This window comes from Eutrigla gurnardus (assembly GCF_963514095.1).
Source record: "Eutrigla gurnardus genome assembly, chromosome: 2".
NCBI lineage: Eukaryota > Metazoa > Chordata > Actinopteri > Perciformes > Triglidae > Eutrigla > Eutrigla gurnardus.
In genome coordinates this window covers 20,458,378-20,480,932 of record NC_139916.1, presented here as the reverse complement: position 1 = coordinate 20,480,932, position 22,555 = coordinate 20,458,378, and the positions used below count along the sequence as shown (strand labels likewise).

The 22,555-nt window shown below is 41.3% G+C and overlaps 1 protein-coding gene across 2 annotated transcripts in view; it reads left to right on the top strand.

Annotated features, from left to right (window-relative positions):
• cacna2d3 (calcium channel, voltage dependent, alpha2/delta subunit 3) overlaps window positions 1-17,042 on the top strand; it is a 32,161-nt gene extending 15,119 nt beyond the window's left edge. The window contains exons 12-37 of one of the 2 annotated variants that reach the window (XM_084034047.1): window positions 160-293; window positions 699-716; window positions 2,384-2,455; window positions 2,965-3,045; window positions 3,144-3,218; window positions 4,066-4,149; window positions 4,382-4,453; window positions 4,551-4,612; window positions 4,712-4,779; window positions 4,910-4,955; window positions 5,068-5,165; window positions 5,317-5,410; window positions 6,446-6,541; window positions 6,658-6,779; window positions 7,416-7,493; window positions 7,609-7,670; window positions 7,762-7,806; window positions 7,905-7,967; window positions 8,190-8,260; window positions 8,368-8,443; window positions 8,658-8,698; window positions 9,153-9,208; window positions 9,328-9,445; window positions 9,573-9,686; window positions 9,904-9,985; window positions 16,796-17,042. In XM_084034047.1, the coding sequence (XP_083890173.1) occupies window positions 160-293; window positions 699-716; window positions 2,384-2,455; window positions 2,965-3,045; window positions 3,144-3,218; window positions 4,066-4,149; window positions 4,382-4,453; window positions 4,551-4,612; window positions 4,712-4,779; window positions 4,910-4,955; window positions 5,068-5,165; window positions 5,317-5,410; window positions 6,446-6,541; window positions 6,658-6,779; window positions 7,416-7,493; window positions 7,609-7,670; window positions 7,762-7,806; window positions 7,905-7,967; window positions 8,190-8,260; window positions 8,368-8,443; window positions 8,658-8,698; window positions 9,153-9,208; window positions 9,328-9,445; window positions 9,573-9,686; window positions 9,904-9,985; window positions 16,796-16,888 (2,021 nt within the window). In that variant the 3' untranslated portion in view covers window positions 16,889-17,042. Of the gene's footprint in view, window positions 1-159; window positions 294-698; window positions 717-2,383; window positions 2,456-2,964; window positions 3,046-3,143; window positions 3,219-4,065; window positions 4,150-4,381; window positions 4,454-4,550; window positions 4,613-4,711; window positions 4,780-4,909; window positions 4,956-5,067; window positions 5,166-5,316; window positions 5,411-6,445; window positions 6,542-6,657; window positions 6,780-7,415; window positions 7,494-7,608; window positions 7,671-7,761; window positions 7,807-7,904; window positions 7,968-8,189; window positions 8,261-8,367; window positions 8,444-8,657; window positions 8,699-9,152; window positions 9,209-9,327; window positions 9,446-9,572; window positions 9,687-9,903; window positions 9,986-16,795 lie in introns of those variants that run through there. The other variant, XR_014598854.1, reaches the window with a different exon arrangement.
• The last annotated feature ends 5,513 nt before the right edge of the window (window positions 17,043-22,555 follow it).

Here is a 22,555-nt window from a genome sequence, read left to right as displayed (position 1 = left end):
TTTAGTGCTTTTATTCAAGTTCCAGATGTAGGACTTTACATTGCCGATCTACTTCTTCCACCCCTGGGTATCAATTTTAACATTTTATGTGTTGTGTTAAGTCAAATACATTGTGATTGAGGTTAAAACTACTGTATGCATGCGTTTGTTTGATTGCAGGATATTTCAGTCAGATCTCCACCTTAGCAGATGTTCAGGAGAACGTGATGAGGTATCTTCACGTCATGAGCCGCCCTAAGGTCATTGACCACGAGCACGACACGGTGTGGACGGAAGCTTACGTGGACAGTGCTGTGAGTTTGTCATATTGAACCAGTATCATGACTTCCTGTGATGGATTTCCCTGTTTTTAGAAGTCCTCATTCCCAGTTTACACTTGTTTATGAGTGAGACTGCATGTTTGCAAGTACAATGCAGCAACATGATTTCTTTTCACTTTTTCGATGCTGCAGTTTGCGTTAGTTGCAGGATTCTGTTAGATGTTCCATCCCTATACTGTACAGTCAGTGTGCACATGTATGGGTCTGTCTTTGCATCATTACTCTTCATGCTGCTGGAATAATTCCTCATTATGAGCTTCATTAATCTGCATGAATCCCCCCCCTCCCCCCACCTCCCATATATCTGTGGCAACAAAGTCAATGCACAATGTGAAGGATTTAATCCACTAGACGATTCAATGTTTTCTGTCCTTCCAGCTTTCCCAGGCTCGTAAGGTAAATATCTACATGTGATCTAATACTAACGTGCTCTCAGGTAGAATCATGTATGTATTTGTTGTCATAAAAGATCCAGATGCTATAGGAAGTAGAAAGAGCATCAGAAAGGAGATCGGGGGGCAGGATCGACAAGGTTTTCACTGGGACTCAAATTTGAGTCGTGTTGTCTAAAGTAGAAGTGACTTCAGAGGTTTAATAGCCGCTTATGGTCCGTACTTTTCAACATTATTCTTTAATTTCTCAATTATTAATTTTATCTCAGAGGAAGTCTTAAGTGAGGAGAGGCGCTTCCCTCTGAGAGGAGGAGCATTTATTGTTCATCTTCTCAGTATGGAGCATGGAGCATGCACAGCAAACACACACGCACACACACACACATACAAGGAAGGGCTGGGAGATTGTCCTCTGGAGTGTGTGCTCTTGTATCTCAGCCTCAGACACACCATTCATCATTCTGTGGATCATTGCATTTTATCTCCTAAAGCCCATAATAAAACTGACATTGGAGGAGAGACCAAGAAAGAGAGAAAGAAAAGGGAGAGGGAGAGAGGGGACGGCTGGGGAGTGCTTGGCTTTGCATGTGTGTGTGCGTGTGTGTGTGTGCGTGTGTGTGTGTGTGTGTGTGTGTGTGTGTGTGTGTGTGCGTGTGTGTGCGTGCGTGCGTGCATGCAAACTGAAGCAGTCCAGTTTCTGCTTCCATTGTGTTGTAATGAATTTAAGGAACCACCATTCTTCATTTGTCAAGTGCCCGATGGTACACACTGCATTTCACAGCTCGTTTGCTTCATATGCATGCACATACACAAATGAACATCAACACACACACATGCACACATGCACACATGCACACACACACACACACACACACACACATACACATACAACCACACAAACGGGGACAAAGGCACACTCAGCTGTGCAGTCTCACAAGGTGAGGGAATAGCAGACCTACTTTAACGGCGCTCATGTGCTTCATTATGTCAGCCTTCGTCCTGCTGAGCTGACCTCCTCTGAGCTTCGCACGATTCCCGTTTGACAGCAGAAAAGGGCTGCGACCAGGATCCTGTGTGATTCTGCAGGAATTCATTTGGATGCTGCTTTTAATTCTGTGTCAAATAGTACTTTGAGCTAATGAGACCTTTGCGTCTTTACTGCTTAAGTTTTAAGCCACTTTTGGCTTCATTATTGTCAAGTCATTAAGCTGTTATTCCCTGCTGAATAACTTATGCTGCTCACTTTTCTATCAGAAAATTTTAATTAAATTTCATGTCAATTAGGCTGCCTCTTCACTGGTAATTAGCTACTGTATTGTGTGAAAAAACTAAATTGTTTTTTCAGCCGTTAATATTGATTTAACATTTCCATGGCAGCTTTTAAATTTGACATTCTCTGATTAGTTGAGAAGTTTTCTCTTGGAATACATATGTAGTGTAATATATGTAGCCTACGGTAATTGTGTTTGCTCTTGTTCAGAACGTATGTGATGTGCCGATTAAGAATTGCTGAGTTCAACGTTTAAGTTCTGTAGGAATAATAATACGGTTTCTGTTTTATGTGCACTTTTTGCTTACTAACCTGATTGGAGAACACGCTGACACCCCTCTCAGTGAGATGACTCAGCTAAAATAGCAGCTTTAAACAACGTCCCTTCTTTTCTTTTTAAGTTGAAGGACAAATCGGGCCCAAGTCTGACGACTACGGTCGCCATGCCTGTCTTCAGCACCAAGAACGAAACGGTAAGCGAATGAGTCTGAATGAATATGTGACAACATTTCTGGCTTTCTGGGGCTTCTTGTCACGTTTCAGATGTGTTGTTAGCAGTTTACCTTCTCACATGGTTTCATTTAAATCATTGTAAAATGACCCAATATTTCACAAAACATAATCAAACAAGATCAGATAAAGTTAAGACATTAATAATTACACAATCCCTTCTATTTATCCTATGAACTGTCTATAAAGGATGTTGATCAGTTATAACTTTAAAAAGCTGCTTACACATTATCGTATTATCTATTAATGTCATTTATAATAACTGTATCAGTGAGAGGGTCCATTCTTTATGTAACAAGTACTTCCTTTTAAAAATGTAAGTGCATTTTATTGATTATACTTCTGTCCTTTACTTTTTACTTGTCACAGTTTTACATTGTGTACTTTTACTAGGATCTGAGTACTTCTACCACCACTGAATATGCATGCAGATTACACCTCAAGTTGTGTGTGTTTTGATCCCTTCGTGCAGAAGAACCAGGGTATTCTGTTGGGGGTCGTAGGAACAGACATCCCTCTGCAGGAGCTGATGAAGCTCATCCCTAAACATATGGTACAATCAGCTGTTGTACTTGTGCAAACAGTAAATACATTCATTAATATGCATTTTATAAAGATGTCTTTCTTATGTATCTTATTTTCTGTCTCTAGTTGGGAATCCATGGTTACGCATTTGCCATCACAAACAATGGTTACATCCTGACCCACCCGGACCTCAGGCCTTTGGTAACTCCGTTTCTTAAAGTTACTTTTACACCAGGACAGCAGCATTCCCTGACTTTACCCTGTTCTCCCTTTCCGTTTTGTCATGCAATTGTTTTACATAACAGGAAATAATGAACTGAAAGCCTCCGTTAACGAGGGCACGCAGAGACAAATGTGTTTTCTGGTTAGGAGGCTACATGGGCTCGTATAGTCTGTAATCCCGACCTTTTCCTTTGATGTATGCATGCAGGGATAAAGGCCACTCATAGGGCTGGCTGGCCTGAGATTTCCCAGAGGTAACTTAACACTCGCTGGCAAAGACCACAGCCGCTCGCCCTGGGACCGCTGGTTCCTCAGGAGCTATGGCTGTGCTAGTGGATCTGTGTGTGCCAGTGTTAGTGCTATTCCTCTCTGTGCAACTGTGTGTGTGAGTGTTGGTCTGTGTTGGTTTTCTGTGAGTGTCTCTCTGTGGCTAAAACTGTGCTGTGGTTGTAGTCATTGACTTGTTGTTTCTTGTGGACCAGACGACATACAGCAGAAGTGTGTGACATGTACAGTTTAGATTTTTTATTTTTTTTAAATATACCTGAAAGTGTTAATTTCACAGACACATTACACAGCAAAACCTCCATAACAAGGCTTGATAAATAAGAACATACATTGAAACAAAAAAAAAAGACATTGACACTTTTCTAAATCAATGTATTTCTTTAATATCAAGCTCATACATTTGAAAATTATGTCACACGATCTCATAGTTGTCCAGGCTAGAGAAGCAGACATGTTTAAGCCGTGGTCAGTCAAAATAAAGCGTCGCTACACAACGTGGGTCATTAATTCTTGCATCATTAATTGTTTGTCTGTGCAGTATCAGGACGGTCAGAAGAGGAGGAAGCCCAACTACAGCAGCGTCGACCTCTCTGAGGTGGAATGGGAAGACAAAGATGATATTGTATGTACAAAAACCCTAAAAAAGTCATTTTCCAGTGTGCAATATGGAACACTGATTTCAATGTGATGGTGTAGTGATCGTAGCTTATCTATTATTTCAAATGAACACCATGAATCACTAAAGTCTGCTTTCCGTATCCTAGTAAAATGGCAGCCACATACAGGCTACTGGATCAGTGACCCAGCCTCGACTCCTCGGCTCTATGTGCCACTGTGTGTGCTTTATCTTTTAGCTACGCAACGCTATGGTGAACAGGAGGACAGGGACTTTCTCCATGGAGGTGAAGAAGACGGTGGATAGAGGGGTGAGGCCGCAGATAAAGACGTTTAGTGTCTCTCTATCCGATGAGGTCTGCTCTCTCTGTTAAATGTCGTCCGCACTTCTTTTTTCTGCTCTTTTAGAGGCGTGTTCTGAAGATGCACAACGACTATTACTACACCGACATCAAAGGAACGCCATTCAGGTGGAGAACAAATTTCATTACACCCCTCAAACGACTTTCTGTCCGTTTATGCCTCTGTTACAGCTAAATGTTGCTTCTCCCCTCTGTTTGTGTCTCCAGCGTCGGGGTGGCTCTCTCCAGAGGTCACGGAAAGTACTTCTTCAGAGGAAATGTGTCAGTTGAAGCCGGTGTGTCACTCCGTTAACAAAAAGCCCAAGTACAGTGTGATGCATGTCACTCTGACTTGCTTGGGAGGACTTATTGTATCCGTCTAACCAGGCTGGCATTGCTGAAGCGTGACTGACTTGTGTTTTTCAGGGCTCCGTGATCTGGAACAGCCAGATGTCGCCCTGGCAGACGAATGGTAACGCTGGGGTTGTGGGAGCGGGCATTCATGCGTTATGTAGGTTATACCTCGCTGTTCATCGGATGTTTGAGGCCTGTGATGTAACAGTGTGCCTCTGTGTGGACCACAGGACTTACTGCAACACAGAGGAGCAGCATGAGCACCGTCACCTGACCCAGATTCAAGCCATCAAGCTCTTCATGACGGGCCGCAGACCTCACCTCAAATGTGAGAGACATGTGAATAATCGCAGCCCGTTTCACCCACGATGAAATTCTAGTTATCATGTACATCGCCATAGAATGCATAGAGGTGCACAATCTGAGCGGGGGTGTGATGTAAAAGGCAGATAATAAAGACTTTAAACAACACTCTGCAGGTGACAGAGAACTGATCCAGGAGGTGTTATTTGATGCTGTGGTCACTGCTCCGCTGGAGGCCTACTGGACTGGACTGGCCCTCAACAAGTCAGAGTAAGAGCGTTTAAGCACCACTTTGTAGTCTCTTTTCAAATCCATTTACAAGAGTTAGTAAATTAAAGGCTGTTTTATAATAAGCCATCAGTAAAAGAGTCACTTGTAATCATAAATGTTTGCAAATCATTAATGAAATATTCTTAATATAATTGATCATGTCTGCATACATTGCCTTAATCAAGCAGAAAGGATTTTTCACAACTTGGCAACACAAACGTTATTCTTAATAATGGCTTATAACTAATCAATATAGCATCGTTAATGACTAACAAAACCATTAGTTACAAACATGTTAATACGAATGTCTTTTCAGAATGGCACCCACATGTTTTGTCTTTACCATAAATCATAAGTTCATATTTTTTTGTTGCTCTGATGTCTGTCTGTTTTAACTGAATGTGTGAGGTGTGTATCATATAAGCAGTGCTGTAGTCAAGACCACCTAAACACAGACCAGGTCATAACCAAGACCAGACCCGTGCCAGTGTTTGTGTGGAATACTCCCTTTTTTTTTCTTTGAGCAAACACAGCATTAGTGTTATCAAATAAATCAGAATGCACAGGCAAGCAGTTGTGGCCATAACCGCTCTTTAAATCAAATTCAGAGTCCTCTTTGTCTGAGACCGAGACAAGGCCGAGCCATTGATTCCAAGACCTTCAAAAAGTGGTCTTAAAACTGGCCTCGAGACAAAGTCTGATCTCTAGAACTGCAACACTGCTTTGAAATGAATGATTATTTTCAATTTAGATCAATCAATGAATTGTGTTTTTAATTCAATAAGAATTAAGCCTTTAAAATAATAAAACAAGTCTGAGAAGAAGTCTTTAAATATAATATTCTGACAATATACCTCCAAAATCAGCTACATCAGCAATAACTTTCCTCTGATCTGAGTTACAAATGCATTTAGAAATGTCCTACATCATAGCTTTAAAGAAAAGTCTAACAAGGGGTTTAGAAATCAGTCAGGAATGTTCAATCAAAAATGTGATGCCCAGGTGTGTTTTTACGGCTCTGCATTAAACCAACAGAAACTCAGACAAAGGAGTGGAGATTGCCTTCTTGGGTACACGCACCGGCCTGTCGAGGACCAACCTGTTCGTATCCGCCGATCAGCTCTCCAATCAGTGAGTCCCGCTGTTCAAATCTCTCTAATCATTACTTACAGCACAGGCGAAGGCCGTGATTGGTCCTGATGAATCTAATCCTTTGTTCCTCGCTCTCACTCCGCGTGCTTCCTCAGAGATTTCCTGACAGCGGAGGACAAGGAGGGTGTGTTTAATGCTGATCACTTCCCTCTGTGGTACAAGAGAGCTGCAGAGCAGGTCCCCGGCACGTTTCTCTACTCCATCCCATTCAGCACAGGTATGCAGACCAACACCAGGAGGTTTTAGATCGTAGCTCAGTTCCCTCGAGGCCGCAAAAAACTGCACTCCCTATTGCTGCCAAATAATCTGCATTTTACGTCGTATAAGTCCATCTTCACACACTTTGAATTAAAGGGTGCAGCATTATTTAAATTACTTTTGGAAATGCGTCGGCTTGCCTTAGCCATTCAGAATTTTAGCATCTTAATCAGTCTTTTCTATGTCCCTCTTTCTGCTATGGGTTGTGGTTTTTACTGGTTTCCACTGATAGGATGTGCAGCAAAGCTCACCTCCCGCACAGCTTTTATGCTGTTAATGTGGACCATGTTCAGCCTGCCAGCCAGAGGATAGAGAATTCAGCTTCACACTCCAGGACATTTACCACCTTCCCTCTGTTCATGATGACTGCATCCACTCATAACCTGAGATGCTCCTATCACTGAGCCCATTTCAGAATTATTACAAGTCATCTGGCTGTAGAAAAGGAAAAGCAAAGCTCCCACTGGACATCACTGTAATGTAATGGACTGGTACTGCGGGTTTTTTTCAGCCTGCCAACTGGTGACTAAAGGGCGCCATCTAGTGAGCAGAAAGTGTCATTTCACCAAGTGTATTCTCTTCTCTTCCTCTCTAGCTCTGGAAAATAAGAGTGTGGTTTTGGCCAGCACAGCAATTCAGCTGCTCGATGACAGAAAGTCTCCAATTGTTGCAGGTAACTAACTACCTCCAAACCATCTCTGATGTCATCATCATCTTTGTGACTTAAGTAAAATAAGTCTTATTTTTGAATATTGTGCAGTCTTTTATGTGTTCGGGCTTGTGCTCAGCTGTAGGAATCCAGATGAAGCTGGAGTTTTTCCAGAGGAAGTTCTGGACTGCCTGCAGACAGGTGTCTATATAACTACTACTGCAGCATGTTTTACTACACAATGAGCTCCATGATTAGCTCTGATGCTTAACTACTTATGTTTTGTTCTCAGTGTACAGCGCTGGATGGAAAATGTAGCATTAGCTGTGATAACGCGGTAAGAGCAGTTAACATAACTGGCTTTTTGAAAAAAATGTTCCCAGGTTGATTTGATGACATAATTCTCATAATAAAAGTTATTTGCCCTTCTGACAGGACATCAACTGTTATCTCATTGACAACAACGCCTTCATCCTTGTCACAGAGGAGCAATCTCAGGTACAGTGTATGCATGTTTACAAATATTTAGTTGAAATGATGGACACATGCTCCCCTTTAGTCTTGCAGATAGACAGAGAAAGGAAGGCAATAAAAGTCTATTTTGCATTATACAACATGTTGAATCCTACAGGATGGCTCCTTATCCAGAAATACAGTTTGGGTTTTTCTGTTGTGACAAATTGTCTGAGAGGTTTTTGAACTAGAAAACTTCTCTCTCAGACAGGGCTCTTCTTCGGAGAGGTGGAGGGCGCTGTTATGAACAAACTTCTCCAAATGGGCTCTTTCAAAAGGTCTGAGACACAACATGTCGTTTCTCTGAGCCCTGAACTGATACATTAAACCTGACTTTTGAAGCATGCTGGTTATTTCAACCTCCGCTGCTCCGTTTGTGTTGCAGGATCACACTGTATGACTACCAGGCCCATTGTAAGGAGTACGCCGGGAGCAGCGACAGTGCACGGACTCTGTCGGATGTAAGACACAACATCAGTCATTGGATTTAAAGCAATAATAATATTCAAAGCAATAATCACGTCTACGTTCTTACGACCTGAGCTAAAATCATCAGCTTAGATAAAACATATCTCAGAGTTTGTGGTCAACATAAGTGTAGAGACATATAAACAATCTCAAACATTGTTTCATTTCATCTCAGATTGTCACATGATTTGCTTTTCTCTCTTTCAGCCTTTCACTGTAGTCAAGTGGCTCCTGACTGAAGTTGTCATGTAAGAATAACACACAAAAAAATGTTTTTAAATGTGCATATTGCATGGGCCCATGAATTACATGATATGATGTGTACAGTGTGGTAACTCTTTCTAATGAGGGTATATTGATTAAAAATAGTATTCAATAACAACAACAAAAAGTAATTTGTTGAACGATTGAGTTGTGAGTGAAAATATGATTATTTCATCAGTTGTAAAGATATTTAATTGTTACATATAGTAATATTTAGTTACTATGTTGTAATATTACTTTACGGCTCAGCATGTCAACCAGTAACAAGATATACAATTAAATTGTTGCTTAGTGTGTATTATAGTGCTGAAACGGTCATATATGTGAATTACATTTTTCATCAACTATTTATACCTTTTTATAAAAAGAAATGTGTTAACTATTAATTAATGCTTATCCGTGTGTTTACTGACATTAATTAATATTGTCTCATAACAGTTTTCTGCTAGAATTTAACCTGTACAGCTGGTGGAATGTGGATCTTTCAGTTAAAGGTAACTCTAGTTGATGATCATTACAGGCATGTATGTGTGTGAGAAAGAGACGTCTCTGTTTTTTATGTGATGTTGACTTACCACAGTTAAATTTCTCACATCACACTTCACACTTTTAGCTCAGAGACCTCGGGGTAAAACCACGATGGAGCCATGTGACACAGAATACCCTGCGTTCGTCTCTGAACGCACCATCAAAGAAACAACGGGCAACATTGACTGCGGGGGCTGTATCAGGTATGCTTCAGGCCCACTCGTGACTCATCAAGTAAACACTGCCTCTCCTCACAATTAAACAGTTCAGCCTGCTACTGATCATGCTATAACAGTTTAATTGCAGTGTCTGTCTCTGTTTGGGCGTCAGGTCTTTTGTCATACAGCAGATTCCCAGCAGCAACCTGTTCATGGTCGTAGTGGACAATAAGTGTGACTGCAGCAGCTCTCCTCCCGTAACCATGGATCCCATTGAGATCATGTATATCCTTTCTAGATGAAACACAGCAGTTTGATATGCAGATGAGGAAAGTAGATCATAGATGATTTCAGTTACTGACTGTGAGAAATGTCATTACTTCTGTAGGGTTGATGTTTTTAAGTGTTGCACCAGCCTAAATTAGCTAACATGAATGTTGGTGAAGCTCCAAACTTGTAAACATGTTCTGTTGACTCATTTACACCCTTGACACCTTTGAACACAACGAGTCACTAAAATGTGACCGACTGAAGTTTCAGAAGGACAGAAAGAAGCCTGAATCCTGTCATCCTTACCACCCGGAGGTATGACGATGTGTGTTTGTCTGCATGCAGCCGACAGTTATAAAGGGAAGCTGACACCAAAGCACACAAAGAGTATTTTTATTGAAAGAGAAACAAGCTATGCAAGATTTCATCATAACAGGATAATTTCAGCTTACTGCAGCCTAGTGTTGTTTTTGGCGGCCTGTTTTACTTTTAGTTTTAGTCTAGTCTTTGTCTCAAGCTATCATTTTAGTTTTTATTAGTTTTAGTCATGTCCATCCTATTTTTAGTTTAGTCAAGTTTCAGTCGACTAAAAGTCTGAGCCTTTTAGTCTTATTTTAGTCAGAATTGTCCATGACTATTTTAGTCTAGTTTTATTCGCTGAAAACTGATGACACTTTAGTCTAGTTTTAGTCAAAGATTATATTTAGCCAAACCCATTTCACAATTCAAACAAGGTTATCTTATTATTATATTATTGTTACCTTATACACTAAAGAATACATCTATTCCAGACACAGAAGACTCTCTGATTTGAATTAACAACATATTATTTTACCAACCAACTATGTTATTACATGACCAGTATTTTCGCGTCTCGTCTTGTTTTCCTCATATAGGATAAAGGTTAATTGACGACTATATTTAGTCATTTTCATTAACGAAAGCAACACTACCCAGATACACATTTAATACAGTATAACTGTCAAAAAAGGCAATAAATATTACTAATATTTATTTGCACCAAGCGCTCGCTGACAGGCCCTCCCTCCCGACAGGGGCCCCGGGGTTCCTCCGGGCTGGGTCACTCCTCTTCTTCCTAGGTTATTCATGGGGTCTTTTGAACCATTCTTAGTCTGGCCCCTCACTTGAGACCAATTTGCCATGGGAAACCCTAGCAGGAGCACAAAGCTCCAGACAACACAGCCCTCAGGGTCATAGGGACACACAAACCTCTCCACCACGGTAAGGTGATGGTTACCGGAGAGGTTTTTTTTTAATTTTTTTTTTTTTTTTTTTTTTTCTTTTCGTACTTTAGTTGTGGGAAACCGGAGCACCCGGTGAAAAACCCACATGGACAAGGGAAGAATATATCATATATACATTTGGGGCCAAATTGGTTTGTTTGAATAGTTGTGGGAAACCGGAGCACCCGGTGGAAAACCCACACGACACAGTGCAATTCACTGTGCCACCCTTTTTTTAAAATATGAATATATATCTGTATTATAATTCCTAAAAAATAGGAATTATAATTTTTTTTTTTTTTTCTTTTCGTACTTTAGTTGTGGGAAACCGGAGCACCCGGTGAAAAACCCACATGGACAAGGGAAGAATATATCATATATACATTTGGGGCCAAATTGGTTTGTTTGAATAGTTGTGGGAAACCGGAGCACCCGGTGGAAAACCCACACGACACAGTGCAATTCACTGTGCCACCCTTTTTTTAAAATATGAATATATATCTGTATTATAATTCCTAAAAAATAGGAATTCTAATTTTTTTTTTTTTTCTTTTCGTACTTTAGTTGTGGGAAACCGGAGCACCCGGTGAAAAACCCACATGGACAAGGGAAGAATATATCATATATACATTTGGGGCCAAATTGGTTTGTTTGAATAGTTGTGGGAAACCGGAGCACCCGGTGGAAAACCCACACGACACAGTGCAATTCACTGTGCCACCCTTTTTTTAAAATATGAATATATATCTGTATTATAATTCCTAAAAAATAGGAATTATAATTTTTTTTTTTTTTCTTTTCGTACTTTAGCTGTGGGAAACCGGAGCACCCGGTGAAAAACCCACATGGACAAGGGAAGAATATATCATATATACATTTGGAGCCAAATTGGTTTGTTTAAGTAGTTGTGGGAAACCGGAGCACCCGGTGGAAAACCCACACGACACAGTGCAATTCACTGTGCCACCCTTATTTTAAAATATTAATATATATCTGTATTATAATTCCTAAAAAATAGGAATTATAAAACAGCATACATTATTTTCCAAATTATACATTTTTGGTCAATTTGGTATGTGTGTTTGTGTGCGTGTGTGTGTGTGTGTGTGTGTGTGTGTGTGTGTGTGTGTGTGTGTGTGTGTGTGTGTGTGTGTGTGTGCTGTCATCAGTGTCTATGTCCCGTGAAGAGCTTTTTAAACCATGACTTCTTCTTCTTCTTCGGGATCTGGCTCTGAGCCTCGTCCAGCTGGGACCTCAAGGAGCTTTCTGTGTTCTTCAACTCCTCTTCTTTTTCTTGGAGAGCCTGTCTGAGGCTCTCAGTGGCCTGAAGGAGAGATAACTTCTCCTCCTGGTCACTCTTGAGCTGAGCCTCATAGGTAGCTTTGTCTTTCAGGCCCTCCTTTACCAGGGAGTCTCTCTCCTGCCACCGAACCAGGTGGTCACTGGCCAACTGTTCTTCAAACTTTTTCTGAAGAGCAGCCACGAGGTTGTTGTGATCTTCGTCCTGCATCTTAAGCTGGGCCAGATGGTTGTTCTGGGATTGTTCCAGCTGTTGGAGGAGCAATGACTTCTCCTGAAAGTGGAGACTCTGAGTTTCAAGCAGATCTTTGGATTCTTTCAGATCTGCTGCGATCCTGCTGGTCTCCACATTCTGCTGCTCCAGCTGGGCTTGATGGATCTTTGTAGCCTCCTTATGTTGTGTTTGAAGAGAGGCTACGCACTTCAGCTGGGCAAGGTGCTTGACCCGGACTTCTTTCAGCGTTGCAGTGAGGGATGATCTCTCCTCTTCCATCTGGAGGTGTTTGGTCTCAAGATCCTGCTGAGATTTCTTTTTCTCCATCTCAGAGTGGAGATGCTCAGTCTCCAGCAGCTCTTCTGACTTTTTCAGGGCTGCTGCAATCCTGCTGGTCTCCACTTTCTGCTGCTCCATCTGGGCTTGATGGATCTTTGTAGCCTCCTCCTGTTGTGCTTGGAGAGAGGCTACGATCTTCAGCTGGGCGTGGTATTTGTCCTGTGCTTCTTTCAGCGTTGCAGTGAGGGATGACTTTTCTTCCTGATCACTCTTGTGCTGCTGCTCGGCCTTTGCTATAGAAGCCACAATGAGTTTCTTCCTCTGCTCCTGCTTGTGGAGCTGAGCCTGATAGGAAGCTTTGTGTTTCATGTTTCTCTTCACCAAGGATTCTCTCTCCTGCCACCATACCAGGCGGTCACTCGCCAACTGTTCTTCAAAGTTTTTCTGAAGGGTTGACTTCTCCTCCTGACACTGCAGCTGCAGCTCTTCTGACTTTTTCAGGGCCGCTGCTATCCTGCTGGTCTCTGCTGCCTGAACATCAATCTGGGCTGTGAGGGAGGATCTCTCCTCCAACGACTGGACACGTTCGGTCTTCAGTTCCTGCTCTGCTTTCTGCAGATCAGCCATGAGCTTACATATTGCCTCTGTGTGTTCATTGATTTTGGCCATATAGAAGTCTCTGTCTCTCTCCATGTCCTCTTCACTGGGGCTTTTTTGTTGACTTTGTGCCTCTTTCAGGGCCTCTGCCAACCAGCTGGTCTCTGCCTGGCATCTCTCCAGTGTCTGCCTCACCTCAAACTCTTGTTTTTGCAGAGAAGCAATGACGCTGACGTGGAAATGATGGTATTGGCCGGCCTTTCCCAGCTCACCTGTGAGGAACGATGTCTCCTGCTGCCGCAGGACACGTTCGGAGTTCAGCTCCTGCTCCGCTTTCTGCAGAGCATCCGTGAGATTTTTGATGTTCTCCTCCTGGTTGCCGATGATTCCCTCAGGGAAGTCTGTGACCAGCTTTGTGTCCTCGTCGGTGCTGGTTGTGTGTGGTCTCTCCAGGGCCTTCCTAGTCTCCTCAACCTGATGTTGGAGAGCTCCCTCCACCTTGCTCAACTCTTGTTGTAACTTCTCCACGTTGGTTTTAGCAACTGCAAGGAGCTGCCGTTCAGCACTGAGCTGCAGACTGCTGGCCTCCCTTTCACATAGAAGGAGCTCTTTCTCTGCCTTCATATTCTGCATCTCAGCATGCTGGTCCTTGTTGATGGAGATCTGCTTCTGCAGATCACTCTGAGCTTTTTCCAACCATGAAGATGGAGGGGGGCCCTTTTGAGCCAAAGGGAGACTGCTAGCCTCCCTTTCACGGATGAGGGCCTCTTTCTCTGCCTTCATCTTCTGCATCTCAGCATGCTGGTCCTTGTTGATGGAGATCTGCTTCTGCAGATCTCTCTGAGCTTTTTCCAACCATGCAGATGGAGTGGGGCACTTTTGAGCCAAAGAGAGACTGCTAGCCTCCCTTTCGGGGATGAGGGCCTCTTTCTCTGCCTTCATCTTCTGCATCTCAGCATGCTGGTCCTTGTTGATGGAGATCTGCTTCTGCAGATCTCTCTGAGCTTTTCCAAACCATGCAGATGGAGGGGGGCCCTTTTGACTGCTAGCCTCCCTTTCACGGATGAGGGCCTCTTTCTCTGCCTTCATCTTCTGCATCTCAGCATGCTGGTCCTTGTTGATGGAGATCTGCTTCTGCAGATCTCTCTGAGATTTTTCCAGACAAGCCTGGGGTTTCCCCAGGGCCTTCTTATTCTCCTCAACCTGAAAGTAGAGAGCTCCCTTCACCTCCCTCAACTCTTGTTGTACCTTGTCCACGTTGGTTTTAGCAACTGCAAGGAGCTGCCTTTCAGCACGGAGCTGCAGACTGCTGGCCTCCCTTTCACTTAGAAGGGCCCTGTTCTCTGTCTTCATCTTCTCCATCTTAGCATGCTGGTCCTTGTTGATGGAGATCTCCTTCTGAAGATCTTTCTGAGCTTTTTTCAAACATGCAGATGGAGGGGGGCCCTTTTGAGTCAGAGCTGTATTCAGCTGGGTTTTCAAGTCACTTATCTCCATTCGCATCTGTCTGTTATTGTTGTGATCTTGAGTCTGATCAAGTAAAAGCTGCATCAGGTCTTCATTGACTTCAAGATGAACTCTCCCTTTTATTTTGCTGGAGGTGAGTCTCGCTTTGTCGTCCAAAAATTGTACTTCTGCCTCCATTGCCTTGTGATGGAAGTTAATTCGGGTGTCACGTTCAATATCTTCCATCTCTGTGTTGTGCTGAACCAAAGTGTTCTTGTTCTGGGAGTTGCTCTGTGCACTTTCAATCACCACAACTTTGTCTCCGAAGTGCATTGGCTTCTGACTGTAAGTTGTATAAAGAACAACATTGGGCACTTCTTCTTATAGACTTCCACTCGCTTTGATGTCTTATTGACATCACAGATTCCATGGTCTTTGATCTATGACATCACACATTCTGTGCTCTTAAACCTGTTCCAGGTGACATGTTCTGTGGTTGCTATTGGATACCAGTGTGATTTGTTGTTTTTTAAATGACCTTATTTGAAGTGCTGATGCACCTACAATGTTAGCCTAGCCTAGCACCCAGCAACAATGTTAGCCTAGCCTTACACCCAGCTACAATGTTGGCCTAGCCTAGAACCCAGTTATAATGTTAGCCTAGCCTTGGACCCAGCTACAATGTTAGCCTAGCCTAGCACCCAGCTATAATGTTAGCCTAGCCTAGCACCCAGCTACAATGTTAGCCTAGCCTAGCATCCAGCTACAATGTTAGCCTAGCCTTACACCCAGCTGAAATGTTAGCCTAGCCTCGCACTAGCAATCACATTTTCAGTGATTTTAAAGGAATCAATAGTCTTAAAATGAATTCTGGGGAGTTTAATTCAGATAGAATGTGGTGTGATGTGGTCCCTTCATCCAGAGTATGTGACGAGTTTTCTGCAGCAACTGTAGATGGCCTGCTGCGTAATTTAGGTATATACCTATAAGTATATTTGTTTATAAGTATATACCAGCAGTAAATACACAGCAGAATACCCACGTCTTTAAGGCTGCAGCTTACAGGAGTGAAGCATGACTGTGAGAAAGTCCTCTCATGGTTCATTATTCAGTGACTGGAGGTTATTTTCTTCACATTTGTGCTGAGAAAACATTGGTCGTGACTGTTTGTTTGGAGTTGAGTTGATTTCAAGCTGATTAAAGCAGTTTTTAGCAGGTCAGAGTACCTGTTCTAATTTTGGAAATTAGTTTCAGCAGTTTACTCGTCTCTCTTCTCTCTGGCCACCGAATGGAGCCTCAACCATCCATCCATCCATCGTCTACTACTTTATCCTGTATTCAGGGTCACGGGGGGGCTGGAGCCGATTCCAGCTGACATTAGGCGAAGGGAGGGTTCACCCTGGATAGGTCGCCAGTCAATCGCAGGGCCGATAAGAATTTACAACATATTATTTCACTAACCAAAAATGTTATCGTCACATGACCCGCATTTTTGCATCTCGTCTTGTTTTCCTCATAAAAAGGTTCGTTGACAACGATATTTAGTCATAATTTTCATTAATGAAACCAACACTACCCAGACACACATTTAATACAGTATAACTGTCAAAAAATAATGCCAATAAATATTACTAACATTTACTGGCATTATTTTATACTTTATATTTTTATACTTATTTGACTCTCTTTCTTCTCTTTCTCTTATAAATGCAGCTGTATAACTTCCCGAGGGATTATTGAAGTATTCTGAATCTGATTTCCACAGATATTTATGAACAAATATAAATAAATGCGAATGAGGTCGCAAACTACAAATAGCCTACAGATCGCGTCTAACAGGATGTAACTTTTTCTATGACTTCCTGTCAAATCTTTGAAGGCCAATGGAGGTGAACAATAAAATGATCACCCAGACTGTCAACTTACTGCCTCAGCTGTGAAGGAACCCAACTACCACACAGTTTGTTTCTGTGCAATAAGGAATTAACCATATTTAACCACCCCATTAATATTCATTATCTCACCAAATGACTGTGTCTTCTGCAGGAAAATGCCATGGAGTGTGGTTCGGCAACACGCCTCTCCAGTCCGCTAACAGCAGCTCTGCTCCCTCTGATAGCAGCAACCATCAGCAGGTGACCGTTAGCAGTGAGGACGAAATCAACAAGAAGATGCTTTTAAACACATAGAGAACATGGCCAATCAGAAATTAATTACTACTAAGAACAATAAATCTTTATCTGTAGCACTGAGACTCACATCCATTAATGCAGAAAACATAAGCGATGTGATGCAGCAAAAAAAAGAGAAGGGATTAATGAGAGTCCTTGGTGACTTTGCTCAGATTGCGCCACTGACAGTTTGCCATATTGTCCTGACTGTGTGCTGAACTTAAATAAGGAAAGGAAATACACTATGTCAACAGTAAGGTATTTCTTGTCAAAGTTTAAAATATGAAAAAGTCCTTTTTTGGGCAAAGAATGATAGTAAGACATCAAATGTGTTTGTTTCTTTGTTGTGAGGGAGAAAAAGAAGGTTAATGTAAAAGTCTGCGGAATGTAAAATGCACTTTTGTCACATGTGAAAAGAAAGCAGAGCGGTCTGTTATTTATGGCAGTAAATTGCTAAAAAAAAAAAAACTGTTGACGGTGCCGTCATAGTTTTCTTTGTTCAAATGTTTTATTTTGTTACTAAATTCTTTTTGTGTCTGTAAAACTATGGATCGTGTCAAACAGCTGAGAGACAACGGGAAATTAGAACTTGCTTTATTCTGCCAGTTTCTCCTTGTTTTAAAGCAGAAGACATTTCAGACAAGCTTAAGATGCATGAAGATCACAGAATGTTACGTCGATATATCCAGCCATAATTTGTCAACACATACTCTTATCCTCATGTTTGAGAAAGCTGATGAATAAATACAAAGAAATATTTTCCTTCCTTTTTTACCCCCCTCGTGTTATTTTCTCTGAGACTGAGTTACAAGATACAATCTCCCGAGGTATAATCAGGAGACCATGAGCTAAAACATGCAATATGTACAGTCACAGTATGTTGTAAATGCACACGAATGTATTTATTATGCATAATCAGTATCAGAATATATCCAGTTACAAAAACTCTGAACAGAAAACACGTTGGAAAACAAAACAACATTTACAAACAGGAGTAAAGTGAAAGTGTGTTCTAGTTCTTTAGTTTCTTTTCCCTTGTTGTTATCAGTACTTCAACTGGGAAATTGGATCTAACTGTTAAACGTGGGACGTTAGTAGAAGTTAGTTTGGTTAGAAAAAGACATTCCAGTAGTCCAACATTATTCAAGATTAAATCACTGACAGTTCTTTAGGCTATCTGCTTTGTCTTCCTCTACACAGAATAAAACAGTTTGTGTTTCAGTGTGGCTGTATGGAGCTGTATGTCATCAGGACAGATGCAGCTGGCTCCTCAGAGACGGTGGCATACAGGAGGTATGTGTAACACTGGGAAGAGAAAGAAACCAACTGTAGCAACTACTATATGGCAAATAATATCAGAATACTTTTTTAATCCCTCGGGAACTCATACAGCTGCAATCGTCCATAAGAGTTAGGAAGAAAGATCTTATAAACATAGTAATGTGACAAGTCCTAAATACGTGATTAGTCAAATAAGTATTAAGTTAAGTATGTACAATGTATGCATTGTGTTTTTATATATATATAAAAATCAAACAACATTATACATTTTTGTATTTGCTGTTGAGGTAGAAGTAGTAGTTTGTAGGTATTATTGCACATAAATAAACTTAGACAGTTTTACTGTCAGACAGTTACTGTACCATATATTGCACATACATAAGGTTAACAGTTAGATTATTGCACATAGTAACTGGTGCATGGAGGTACAGCTGCATCAGACTGATGAGTACTATTAACTTTGTGACTTACATTGTCATTGTGAGACTTTCTCCGCCGTTTCACTTCCTCAGAACCTGAGAATGAGACACAAAGTAAGATGATTGTTTCCCACAAAGCAGGCAGTCTAAATAAGCACAAAATAAACACGACGGCCTTTGAATCTAATGAGACTCTAATGGAACTCTGCTTGTGCCGCTCAGAGCACCAAAAACACACGTACATTTCCAGAAACCATGACCTGGTCAATCAAAGTTTAATGTAGGAACTATTTTCTTTCAAGCAGACGACACCTGCTGGATTATTTGAGATTCCTTTAAAGAGCACCACAATTAAGCTAAATCTACCTGTATAATTATTTGTCATAAATAGTCGGTTTGCATGTGCTTGTATTTTTTATTGTCAAACCCTCTCAAACTGAAAAAAATCTTCAATTGCAATTATTGTGAGAGTTCAGTTCTAGAGCTTAGATAAGTGTAATAGGCTTGGAGACGTGTTAAAAGAGAACAGTATGAACATCCAATAAAAAACAGATAATGACTTTATTAAACAAACAAGTCAATGTAGTTCTCACCAGTTCTTATTTTGTTGCAAAGAATTGCAGAAATGGGAAGAATGATGCCCACAATCAGTCCACAACCACTCACAACCGATAAAATCTTCCATATACGCGTTCCCCCTTTGAACGACAAAAGTCAAACACAACGTCTGTGAGCTTTTCAGTTTATTAACATGTACTGGTAATATTAACATGTACTGTGCGTAACTATTTTCAACAACCAACATTACTTATAATTAATTTAGGTTGGAAACATAATTTAATCACTGAATTGAAAAATACTCACCTGAAGCTGGTTCCAGACGGGTTGCAGGGTTGGAGCCATTTTTAGTGCCAGACGTACGAACAATCACACCTAGTAGGTTTACAGGAGCAAACATTTTTATAAACTTGCAGTAATGCATGTTTAGCATTTTCACGCAATATTTAGTCTACCCGTTTTCTAATTGCTAGATTCTGGATTCATAGGATGATGTTGGTTTTCGCAGATGTTAGGGAAGTAGAGATAAGGCTACCAGTGTTACTTGGCATACCAATAGTCCACTCTAGTGAATTAACAATATAACATTTCAAAATAGTCATATATTATTCAGACACACATATGAATGTATTAAAGTTACACATTTGTTACCTGATGTTACAGGAGTTACAGGAGAAGTGCGAGGCACACCAGTCACACCAGTAACTGGTTCTGGTTACACAGGAGTGGAAGTAGCAGGCCGGCTATGAAATTTGGTCAATAAAAAACCATTGAAATATCTTCAGTCTTAAATGAGTGATATGTGCTGATCTGGATTGATGAATGTTCTGAGGTCATAGTAAATGATGATGTTGTGTAGGTCATGCTTGATTCTCTTTCCACAGTATCCACAGTAAGAGGAAACAGTTTTGTGCCTCTAAATACAAATACATGAATATGTTATTTCTCTCATTTGTTAATGACTTAAGTGGAGAACTTTTCAAAACGACAAAAAACAGAAAACGCGTACGTTGTTTTTAGCTTTGCCAGTGGAGCGCCTCTGCTTACGGCAATGGCCAAATTAGTTCGCATTTTTGCACCTTTGGCTTTTGTTTGTTTGACTTCCTGTCTTTGTCATTTTCCTCCTTCTTTGTGGATCACCTGTGTTGTATTAGACTTGTCAGCCCTGTTTTGTTCCCTTTGTTTCCTCCAATTATATTTTATGGTGAATATAGAGCTTCCAGTCAGGAGTACAAGGACGCTGCGCTGATGTCAGCACGCAGGGAGGCATCGTAACATCATGGCTGAGGAGCTCATAGCCTGAGTTGAGTAAGGTCTTTTTTAGAAACCCCTGATTTCCAGCATGCAAGCCAGCTAGCTTCCAGCACTAGCTTCCAGTCTGCTCCCCAGTCAGCTAGCCTCCTACCAGCTAACCTCCAGTCAGCTGGTCTGCAGCTTGCTCCAGCCCCGAACTCATTCCTGGGAACCCACCTAACCCTGGGAGGTCCCACGTGCCTGTCTGTCTAAGCAGGCGTCAATGACATGTCGATTCACCAAGTTGTGCAACAATCCAGAGTCTCTGCTGAGGGATCAGCTGTCCAGTTCAATCATTATGTTTTACAATCAATTGTCAACTTAGTGTTTCGTAATAAGAATACTGTTGCATCAACATTTTTTCAGTCCCTTTAAACACCTGAAAAATGACGGCACGTCATTTAGTTATATATCACAAACATTATATGATAAGCAGTAACTCGCTTTGTATTATGATGGAGGATGTGTCACTGTGATGAGATGGAGAATTTATATCTCCATACAATTTGGTGTAAAAGCAATTCAGTTGAACCACAGCAGGTGAACTTTGTTGTGACATCCTCAGCAGGTCAGTTCCTGTCAGTGTCAGCAGACAAGTGTCGCCTTTGTAGGAGTGTGTCCTCACAGTGTGGAAATAACACTGATGCACAGGATCAGAGGAAGGAATCTGACAGTCCAGCGTGACTGTTTCAGTCTCTGTGATCACCGTTGGATTCACTTTCAGTTTAGGGGGAAGAGCTGAAAATTAAAAAAAGTAAACTTCAAATATCCAATAATTCTTTTAATATGCTAATATGATGTGAGGTGCAGAGGATTTGATGTAGAGGAAATGGGGAGAGAAATACAACCAAACCGAAACAAAACTAAAAACAGTCAAAGTAATAACCATCCATCCCTAATCTACCGCTTATGCTGTATTCAGGAGCCGATCCCAGCCATCATTGGGCGAAGGCAGGGTAGGCTACAACCTGGACAGGTCGCCAGTCTATCACAGGGCCGACATGTAGAGACAGACAGGTAACCAGTCTATCACAGGGCCGACATGTAGAGACAGACAGGTCACCACTCTATCACAGGGCCAACATGTAGAGACAGACAGGTAACCAGTCTATCACAGGGCCAACATGTAGAGACAGACAGGTCACCACTCTATCACAGGGCTGATATGTAGAGACAGACAGGTAACCAGTCTATCACAGGGCCGATATGTAGAGACAGACAGGTAACCAGTCTATCAACATTTGTATGACATTTAGAAATAATTTAATAATTTTCTCTGTGTTTCCATAAATATGTGTGAAATAAATATTCTGTTTTTTATTTTCCTTTCTATATCTGGTCATATGACTTTTTCTATATTCTCTCTATATCTATATCTCTCTCTCTCTCTCTCTCTCTATATATATATATATATATATATATATATAAAGATATACACCCCCCCAATGTTCAACTCAAAGTTACGCCGTTGGTCACTATGCAACAAATAGCTGGAATAAACTTCTTGAAGATGTAAGACTTGCCCCAACTCCGACCACTTTTAAAACTAGACTGAAAACTTTTATGTTCACCTAGCTTTCTACTAATTTTTTTAATGTCTGCACTATTGTCCATTGTATTGCAAATATGTTTTTATTCTCTTTGTCTTTCTGTAATGCATTGTAATTTTGCCTTTATTTTCTTTTAAATCTTCTATTTTTTCACTTTATTGTATGACATATTATGATGTGAAGCACTTTGAGTCTGCCTTGTGTATGAAAAGTGCTATACAAATAAAGTTGCCTTGCCTTGCCTAGAGACAGACAACCATTCACTCTTACATTCACACCTACGGGCAATTTAGAGTCATCAATGAACCAATCCCCATCCTGCATGTCTTTGGACTGTGGGAGGAACCCGGAGAACCTGGAGAGAACCCACGCTGACACGGGGAGAACATGCAAACTCCACACAAAAGGAACCCAAATCAGGAATCGAACCCAGAACCCTTTCGCTGTGAGGCTACAGTGCCACCCACTGTGCAGCCACAAAGTAATAATACTGTTATAAATTCCCCAGAAAACAGCACAGCTGAACATGAAAGA